We start from the raw sequence: 10,302 nt of genomic DNA on the forward strand, positions 1-10,302 counted from the left end.
AACTCTGAGTCAGTTGCTCAAGTGCAATTCTTAATCAATGGTCCTGAACACATTTTCCTTAAGCAGGTAAAGAAAGTGAGCAGAACATTTGGAGAAATCACTCTCAATCTAAACTTAGCAGCGTTCTGGCAATTAATTAACCAAAACTTGGCATATTTGTCAAAGTCTTGCCAATATTTTCTTTGCGAGTGAAAAGGGATCCTTGAAAACCTTGTTCTGGTAAGATCTTTGAAAAATTCACCATACATAGTAAAAATAAGAACATGGAAGAAACGTATTGCGATTCAGATACATATTGCAGAAATACAGAGATTCTGTTAAACTAGAAATAGCCAGCGAAGGCACAGAACTCAAAATATTGCAATTTAATTGCGATTATTTCTTCCATTAGGTATACTGAGCAAGAAAATATTGCAATGTTTTGACCATAAAAGTATTATTATGACTGCTTGAGCAAATACTTTGATAATTTAATCACACTGTTAGTGCAATTAAATTGGGATTATTATTGAGAAAATTGACAACCTTGAATGCATAAGTGATCATTTTGACCACCTGAAAATACAATATTTTGATCACAATCTGGAAATGTGAAAAGTGCACAAAAATCTTGCTGCCATCAACTACATCAAAGTGTTTCTTGCATTAGGTATACTAAGCAAGAAAAATTTTCGATGTTTTGAACATGCGAGTATTATTATGACTACTTGAGCAAATATTTTGACTTAATCAGACCATTATTGCTAATGGGGATTATTTCTTTCAGGTATAATATTACTTTCATATGAAAAGTGCACAAAATATCTTACTGCCATCAACTACGTTAAAAGTTGTGATTATTTCTTGCATTAGGTATACTGAGCAAGAAAAATTTTCGATGTTTTGAACATGAAAGTATTATTATGACTGTTTGAGCAAATATTCAATCAGACCATTATTGCAAATGGGGATTATTTCTTTCAGGTATATTGGAAAAAATTGCAACCTTGAATGCACAAGTGACCATTTTGACTGCCTGAAAATACAATATTTTGATCACTCAATCAACTCGGGGATACAGCATTTGGCACTTAATCCTGGAAACGTGTGCACAAAATATCTTACTGGCATCAACCGTACATTAAAGAAAAAAAGTTATCTGCTGATCTCCTTCTAAGCTACGTTAATTGGTTAGCTTAGAAGATGACAAGGATATGGAAGATCAATATGATCTCTATTATTACATAAGCATACAAATTGAATTGCGAATGGATGGATGATGGAGGCAAAGAAGTCTCCATCTGCCACAGACTACAGACTCTCTGGAGTCAAAAGTTTTTTACAAATTGAGAAGGTTGGAAATGGGACTCCACCCAAGTAGCCATGGTTTTTTGTCTGAAGGTAGAACAAAGTTAAGCTCAAACATCTCCTTTGAAGCATGGCCAGTTTCACAAAATCCAATAAGCTTTGCCACTATTTCAGCACTCTCCTGAATGTGTTCCATGTCATTAGGATCGATCCAGAGCCTATAAATCAGCTGCAACTTTCTTTGCTTTCCATCTAGGGGGATTCTAAACTTCCTGTACAATCTATCCCTCTCCTCTGGAGCTAAGCGAGAGTTAACTCTTTTAGCAAGATTTTCTCTTTCATGCTTGAGGTTTCTCATGCTGTGTATGACAAGACAAGATACAGATATATAAGTAATGAGCAGAACAATAAAGCAAACTTGTAAAGACAGCATTTCGATGACAAAAATGGAAAAATACTTGGAGGAATAACTAAATCAAAATAAGAAAAGATTTTGAAGAATACCAGGAAGAAAGTGATATTGCAGGCTCATCTCCTACTTGTGCAGGGCTGGCATTTCCAAGTTCTGCAAGGTGTTGCTGTAACCAGGTTAGCCTGCGCATTTCCACCTCCAGATAAATCTGATCAGCTGGATCTCCCTTGAATAACAAGTAGAACTGCGTTCTATGTATAATGGATACTTGACACAAATCCCATAACTGGATTATCTGCTTCCGTTGATTATCAAAAAATATGTGCCATGATGCAGGAGAGTTGCGGATATCAGATGAATTTTCGTCTGGTGCAGTTTCATTTCCTGTATTATCATTTGCTTCAAGTTCCAATACCTGTGGATTCAATTTCATTTTAATCAGTGCATAAATATAAAAAATCAAATAATCTTGTTTCAAGTTCATTTCTCACATCAATGTTATTCAACATGATACCTGGCAAACGAGGAGCTTTTTCTGGTATTGCAGTTTAGCTACACGTTCTTTGAGTTCTGTAACATAAGCTCTTATACTCCTTATGTTCTCCTCAGCTGCATTCTTGAACATCTTCTGAATTTTTCTTACGTTGACAGAGTTGGAACGATGATAGCAAGGTGTTCCCTCCCTCGAAGATGGTTCATCACCATCTTCACTTCTGGTTGGTGTAACCTTATGCGCCTCTTGTGACATTTCACATGATGTGATATCATCATTTTCTGGTGGTCTATTTTCAGGTTCTGACTCTAAAACACTCTGAGATGATGACAGAGGCGAGCACGGTGATTTTATAAAATGTTGCTTGTTAACACTATTGCTCAATTGCAGCGGAAGAACCTTTTTCTTCTTCGGTTGCATTTTAGATTTTGGTGTTTCCTCATTGGATGCATTATTGCTTGGAAGAGCCCAAACCAGCTTGTCAATGGACTTCTGTACAATTTCAAGCTGAGCTTCCAAATTGGCAATTGAGTTCTCCTGTAAATGCAGTCTACTGATCTCTTCCTTCAAGGTTGCGCTGGTGTTTTGGTTATTTACCATCTCTGCAACATCAAGTTCTCTATTTGTTGATCGAACAGCACGCATCTCCCTTAGTTCTGCTTGGAGTTTTGCCACAGTCTCAGCCACATCTTGGTTTCCTAACTTATGAGAAGCAACCTCTTTCTGAAGAACTTCAATAGCTCGGTTAGCTTCTTCACCAAGCTGCTCTTGCAACTTCTCAAGTTTCCGTATTTCTTGCACAAGAATAGAGGGAGAAGCCATAGACTGTCTCATTGGCTGCCTAGCTAAGGACTTTCTCAACTTTTTTAACGTCCCTGCTTCATCACAAAGGCCATTTTCTGGTGATGTTAACGGACCAGAGAAAGAGAGACATTTGACGACTCGGTTATGTGAATCACATGGCACCATACCCTGAAAAGTGCAAGTGTTAAAAATAAAAGTATAAACAACATTAACAGTTAAAAAATGAATAAACAAATGAACTTATAAGATAGAGTTCTTACCTGCCGCTCGTCCAGTGCTTTTCTTTCGTCCAGCTTTCGCTTCAGTTCTTCATTTTCACTCTTCAGCTGATTAAGCACCAGAACATGTTAGCAGACAAGCTGCCTATGGCTTAGTAAGATTAGTACCATATTAAATAGATCTGATGTTACCTTCTGGATTTCCATTTCTTTTTCCATCAACAAAGCTTCCGCTGATGGTTCTGGAGTGCGTAGCTCTGCTTCAAGCCTAGCTACCTCCTTCTGCAAATGTCTAACTAACTGCTTGTCAGAGATAACCTGAAACAGTTAAACCGCAGACATTTCAATTAAAATTCAAGAAATGACTGATTATTTGTCTCTAAGAAAGACCTTTCTATCAGAAGCCAATAAATGACATTCTTTGTCCGAAAGAAAGACCTTTGGATCCAATCAAGAAAAGACAAAACTAACAACAGAGTGCATAGGTAATCAAGATTTATTACCATGTTTACTTTGGCACTGTTTGTAACTTCCTTTGCACTCGTTGCAAAAGAGAGTGTCTTGCGAGATTGTTCTACGTGGCTTGATGCTGGACTCATAGTACATATGATTGCTGTTCGTGCATTTCCTCCAAGAGAAAGTTGCAAAATGCGTGTGAGCTTTGAATCCCTGTATGGTATGTGAGCATTCTTCTTTCCCTCACTGAAAAACGAGGGAGAAACATTAGTTAAAACAGCACAAACTACAATGAAGTAGAACAAAATGTTGAACATGCAGGGCCTTTCTAGGTTAGACACATCGCTTAAGAAATAAGCCCCAATCAAGATGGCATGTTCGCCATGCAGCTATGCATCAAAAACGCATCAGACATGACACTTTAAAGGACATAGGTAAACACAACTTTGATCAACTCTTTATAGTCCAAATATTTGGCATGGGGGACATTTTATCTGAAATCATCACAAAAGGATTACTACAAAGACAGGATATTGCATATGTTTTTATGTAGTATTAAATTATTGCAAATTACTAAGTTGAGACAAAAAAAACTACCAAAAAATGCGTACTCATGAAATTCAGTCCCACCTTTTTCTGCAGTATTAGGACACACACCCCCTCCCTCCCTCTCCACCTTTTGGGAGCTGGCAATGGGTTTTGGTTGTGGTTTCTCTGCACTCGATAAGAAGAAGCTAATTTGAATTTTATTTATTTTTAGGAGCTTTTTTCTCCCTCTGAGCTTCAGAGGGTTCTCCAATGAGGATATGAGTAAAGTCCTTCCTTCCTTTAATTTTTCCCATGCAATGAAGATAGGAGACAACATTAATTGATCTCCTCAGCCTTGTGTATCGAAAGTTTTGATGTGGTCATAAGTTTCCTGAAAGATGTGGTCATAAACCAAATTTATCTTACGATTGGCTGAAATCATCTCTAGACAAGGTGATATCTAGACAAGGTCCATGAGGTGCATTGGACAATTGAGTTGGGTGACTGACAAGTTTGACTGAAAGCATCAGCACAGTCCAAGTTGTGACAATTAGCTGAAAAAATGAGATGCTTAAAGTTGCAAACAGATTCTCATTAGCATTCGCATGGAAGTGAAAACAAGAAAACTGGCACCTGCCAAGCTTTAACGTTTTTAAAACTGAGCTGTAAGACAAGGCAAATGTGCATTCACAAAATATCGTTCTTGGGAAAATATCAGCTGAGGGTTTTCTCTGGTATTTTTCATCGAAGTTATTTTTTCTCAGGAAAGCAATGAAAAAAATATCAGTATTTTTTTCAAAATTAAAAAATTAAAAAAAATCCTTAAAATTCTAAAAAATGCTAAAATTTAAAAAATCACAAAATCTCTGGAAAAAAACACGAGATTTTTGAAGTATCACAAGATTTTTCTGTTTCTTTCGTTTTACCAGTTTTTCTCGTAAATATCACGAGTTTTTTTTAAAATCTCGTGATATTATGACAGTGCTGTGAACTAAATGTCAAGTAAATTCTTATTGTCAGTAGTGCAGGGCCATAATTAAACAAATCCCAAAAGATAACTATCAAACCTAAAATGGCCAAGGAAAAATACTAAATATCCAGAAAGGGTATGTAGGATATGTTACAAAGCTAGACCTGCATTTTTCTGTTTGACGTGTACATGCAAGTTAGCAAGAAAAAATGCATGGTATAAACGACAATTAAAAACTCAAGGATAACATCCAACCAAAGTTTTGAAGCTAGTGGCCACACTAAATCAAATACAACCTGAGCTTTCTGATCACCGTAGTAAGTGTCAACAAACTGCGGTTAATATGTGAGCCTTCCTTGAGCCGTATACCATCAGCATGTGTTTGTGATGCTCGTTCACTGCCTGCTAGGTCCACAAAGTTCTGCCCACAAGCATTAACTTAAATTTTTGTACAAGCTATTATATACATAAAATTTACAAACAAAGAGGTGGAACTTACAAGATTTGCAAAAAAGGACTTCACACAGCCTGAGTTTGCACGGAGGCTACTCTCAATAGTCTGGAGTCCACATTAAAGAAAGGTCAATAGAACTTGAACGAACAAAATTAATCAAATCCTTAACACAATGAGAAAAGTTAACTGACCAGCCTGATTATTTGATGAGATCTAGAGCTGGCATCATTTAATGCAGTTTCACCCACTTGTCTTTGAGCTGCAACAAGTCAAAATTGAGGGCAAAATGAAACTACAATTTCATACATATGTAAGAGCTGGCAAACGAGGGAGAATTTTTTACATGTACAAAAACATAAGCTTGCATCAGCTTGATGCATTTTAAAAGTATACCCTCTCCGTTCTCATTCGGACGAGGGTGGAAGATGAGGGATTGATTGATCAGGCTCCTTGTCACTTGTCAGGTCAGATACTTGGAATGGAAATATTACCTTTATGGGTTGCAGACCACAAGTGGCTTTAGTTTAGGCACGATAAAAAGAACAATAAGGAAGAACCATGGAGAATTACCTTCACAAATGCTTATAATATGCCTTAGATGTTGACCGTCAGTAGCTGTTTCTTCCACTAGTTTCTCAACAACAGTTCCTTTCTGAAAGTTCACCAAAAAGCTAAAAACTGAAAACTTGCATACTAAGGGAGAGCTTATGCAGTCAGCAACTAGATTTCTGCAATTACCTCTGGGTCATCCAATAGCCGAAGTGGACCTGATTCTGGTTTAAGGAGATCCCTCACTATTTCATTATAGATTTCTATAGCAGAAATCTTGACCACAAAATCCCTCTCTGGAGTCTGTACATCAATTAAAAAAATCAAGTAAAAAGCTATCACGTGAATCATGTATCAGTAAAAGTAACTAAACACGTATAGCAAAATCTGGTCAGAGAGCAACTCACACTTCTTATGTGCTTGTATATGTCATTTACAGCACTTTCAGTAATTCCTCTCATAGTAAAAGTCTTTCCGCTGCTTGTCTGGCCGTAGGCAAAGATGGTCGCTGGAAGGGAAATTAAGAATTTGGAAATATTAAGACCGGAAAATGATAATTTTTGTTCTTTCAACGCATAGTATGTCTGTTATTCAATAAAAAATAGTTACCATTGATTCCTGTAAGTGCAGAGAGTGCCACATCTTTAGCTCCTTCCTCATAAACTCTCTCAGTCAGGCAATTTGGTGTAAAAACTTTATCTGTTTGGCAGTTCAACAGCATACTTAGAAATGAATCTGAAAAGAAAGCAGCCCAAATATTTGAGAAAACAAGTAAGAAAGGGCCAGAGTTGTACCGAAAGTATAAGAAGCAGATGTTCGTTCGTGAGATGGATTCTTCAGTACAATTGTATTGTCATCCGTGCATTCCCAAGCTACCTGATCCTTTTGTATTTCTTCTAATCTGTTAAGAGGCCGCACTCTAACCGTGACAAAGATCTTCTCCTCTTTAGCTTTGGGTCCTCCAGGCGTGGTGATCGGCGTACGCTCTATCTTTGAAGCTGGGGTTGCTGGGGTCTTAACGGTCATATTTGCTTGCTTGACCCTCCTTGATGTTTATACTTTATATTAAGAAACTGTGACGACGAGACTTCGAAATATAAGGAAACCACATCAAATCTTACAAGATTTACATCAACACCAGCAGACGAATATCTAAAATTCAACAGTTCTCTTGAAAACTGCAGCAACACTTTTTGAGCAGTGCTTATTGACGCCCAGGAACACTTCCCAGACCATGAAACGGTACCAGACTAAGACTACGTCATTGCATTTTCGATTCATTTATTAATTAAAAAAACAATAGGATAATAATTTACAATATTTGAGAGAAAAGAGAACAGATTGCCGATTCTTTACGTCCTCTATAAGTGAAAGGAGCTCCTAGTTACATAATTGACACAAGAAACCTTTTTTTTTATAGCCAAACATCAGCATTTACTAAGTTTCTGAGAGCCAAGAAATAAAAATGGAGAAAGTGCTTTGTGTTCCTTGATAGACAAACTCTTACAAGACTAAAGTTCTCTTCTAAAAGGTAAGAAACGCGAACCTTATTTTACAGGATTGGGAAAGAATTACGTATTTCCTTGTAATAGGGGAGAGAGGGCGAGAGGGAGAAAGCGGGAGTTCTATCCAAAAGCGAACTCATTCTTTCCCAGTTTATCAGCCGAAGATCAGGTGAAAAATGGTCATCAGAAGAAGACCCAAAATTTTCCACCAAGAATCCGAAGCCCTAAACGGAATCCCTAAGATTCTCGTTGGCACCACTACGGAAACCAGCGAACCAACCAATCTGAGAGCAAGATGAAGAAGGAAAAGAGTTCAGTTGCAAACACCAGACACGGAAAGAAAAACTCACCAAAAATCAAGCCGGATTTCCCGATTGCCCTGAAAAATCCGGCAGAAATTCTACAAAGACCCTCGATCGTCCAGCCACTAGAGTAGACAGTCGCCAAGATCAGAGAAGGAAGAAGAAGCGAAAAACTGACAAAGAATTCAGAGATAGAGAGAGAGAGAGCAAATAGCGTTAAATGGCTTAATGGGCATAAAGAAAAAGCGTTTTAGAGAGAGAAAACAAAATGGGAAAAAGACGGAGAGAGAAACTAGCCGTTGAAAGTCACATTCTCTCTTCACGCATTTTTTAAAAATTTAGGAATTCCGTTATTTAATTTGAATATTCGGTGGAGTTAGTGAGGGTTAGCATACCGTTGGGAACAGCGGGAGGCAGGCAGCCGTTTCGTGAATGCCACCGGCATTACTTCAAATAGACTAAAATGCCCCTCCACTTTGGATTCTCGCTCAGTGGGTCAGATGCGGAACCGAGTGTGTCCCACCTGGACTTGGACCTGACCAAAAGGGCTCATCCATGGAGGATACAACCTCTTCGAGGTACTGCTCATATCGACTGGTATATGTAAAATGAATTACGTAATTTTATGGGTATTAGATCCTGAAAAAACAAACATATATATATATATATATATATATATGTGTGTGTGTATATATATAACAGAGAGAGAGAGAGAGAACCAAATAGGGGATATTAGTTTGGCCGATTGAGGTCCAAAATGCATCCTTGAAAGTGAAATGCAATGGTAACGTTCAAAATAGTTGTTTCCATTTCAAGGGGAAGCCTACAGTCTCTAGTTGTAAACTGAAAAGAGACCTCTTATTTCTCCCACGCTCCATTTCTTAAACTCTTTTTTTATTGTTACCAACAACACCCTTGATGTTAGGCTAGAGCCAGCCTACTCATTTGCTTCTGCAGTGTCATTCAAAGTTTTGTTTTTCCTCGGTGTCTTATTATTATTTTTTTTAATGTGATACTTATCTCTTCCTTGAAGTTGAAAAATAACTCTGTTGGCACAAATATAGCTAGCCTTCTTCATTGTTCCAGTGCGAGCTTCATACTGGCTTCCCGGATAAGCCATTAGAAATGTTCATTTCCTGTCAAGGAGTCTATTGTTGTTTGTTCAATGTGGAATACCGGCCATCTGGGCAGTCAAGTAACTCCAGCTCCATGCTTGGAGAGTACCATATTAATTTACAATCATATGCTTATCTGCAGCTACTGGTAGTCGTGTATTATTTTTTTATTGTTTTCGTCAAATCTGATCGCGCCATTAACCTGCGTAATTGGTTTCATGAATTGTCAGCCTTTGAATCGTGTTTTTAACGGAAAATATTTTTAAACTCGACTACTTTTGACATTTTTTGTGGCTGTCGATTTCCAAATGTGTTTGTATGTTAAATTTGAGACTCAGGGGCTCCTATCCAATCAACCGCGAGGATCCCCACTTATATGCTCACGTTAAAGTGTTTGTGAGGAAGTTGAGTCCAACTCAAATAAATGCGTGGAAATCAGAGTCAATATATCAAAATTGCAAAAAGCTCCATAATTTCCCTACATTATAAATTTGAACGAGTCATTGTTTGCAAAGGCATGTAATTTGGTTCAACTCCATAGATGATCCTCTAAGTTCCCAGCGGCATTGCTTCAAGCGACAAAGGGTCCATCAGTCTATTAAAATCTTCTAGTTGAAAAAGGTCAAGCATATGGCGGTTAGGATTTTTTTTTTTCTATTGGCATAATCTGGTAGGAGTTGCCTAAGTCGGCGCTCTTCAAGAAGATAAAATCCTATCGTAATGTGAAATTTTGTGTTTCTGATTCAAAAACTGATGGGGGCTTACAACGGTTCCCAGCATAAGAGGAGCCAGTTGCATAAATACCCACACACCATTCTTCATGGCTCTTTGGGCTTTCCTTATTTAGGGAGGGCCAAAGACAGTAATGAATAGACGTGACACGAGCAAGTGACAGCTACGGTTCACGAGTCAAGCAAGGCCAGCACGAGCCCTACGAGACCCGTCGAGAGTTCAGGCCAGCTAGGCAGTGGAATGATTATTGCATTTTTTTTTTGTTAACGAAAGAGGACCAAGTAGAATTGAGGTAAAGACCTACTTTACAAAGGCAAAAAAGGCATTCAGTAAACTAAACCAGTTGTTTGTATTAAACATTGTGAAAGATATAGCTAGCTTACTCAAACTTATAACATTCTGTAGGAATCGAACTGAGGACGTTACTATAACACGAATTGGTTGAGTCACTTGGTGTGGAGAGAGAGAAAGAGAGAG

General features: G+C 37.9%; 1 protein-coding gene across 1 annotated transcript; it reads right to left on the bottom strand.

Annotated features, from left to right (window-relative positions):
* Positions 1-1,077: 1,077 nt before the first annotated feature.
* LOC116264004 (kinesin-like protein NACK1) lies at positions 1,078-8,180 on the bottom strand. The gene is made up of 15 exons (XM_031643877.2): positions 8,027-8,180; positions 6,966-7,244; positions 6,781-6,870; positions 6,579-6,679; positions 6,361-6,474; positions 6,193-6,274; positions 5,814-5,881; positions 5,668-5,727; positions 5,465-5,589; positions 3,718-3,916; positions 3,407-3,532; positions 3,257-3,322; positions 2,214-3,164; positions 1,792-2,114; positions 1,078-1,646 (listed from the first exon to the last, which is right to left on the bottom strand). Exons 2-15 carry the CDS (start codon positions 7,195-7,197, stop codon positions 1,319-1,321), a joined length of 2,865 nt encoding a protein of 954 aa, XP_031499737.1. The 5' UTR covers positions 7,198-7,244; positions 8,027-8,180; the 3' UTR covers positions 1,078-1,318.
* Between the last annotated feature and the right edge of the window lie 2,122 nt (positions 8,181-10,302).

Source organism: Nymphaea colorata, chromosome 11 (assembly GCF_008831285.2).
Source record: "Nymphaea colorata isolate Beijing-Zhang1983 chromosome 11, ASM883128v2, whole genome shotgun sequence".
Lineage (NCBI taxonomy): Eukaryota > Viridiplantae > Streptophyta > Magnoliopsida > Nymphaeales > Nymphaeaceae > Nymphaea > Nymphaea colorata.

Coding starts and splice junctions, on each gene's coding strand:
- LOC116264004 (XM_031643877.2), bottom strand. CDS start 7,197: ATGACCGTTAAGACCCCAGCAACCCCAGCTTCAAAGATAGAGCGTACG. Junction 5,728..5,813: donor CTCATCAAATAATCAGGCTG/GTCAGTTAACTT, acceptor TGTGGACTCCAG/ACTATTGAGAGTAGCCTCCG. Junction 1,647..1,791: donor GCAATATCACTTTCTTCCTG/GTATTCTTCAAA, acceptor TGTCATACACAG/CATGAGAAACCTCAAGCATG.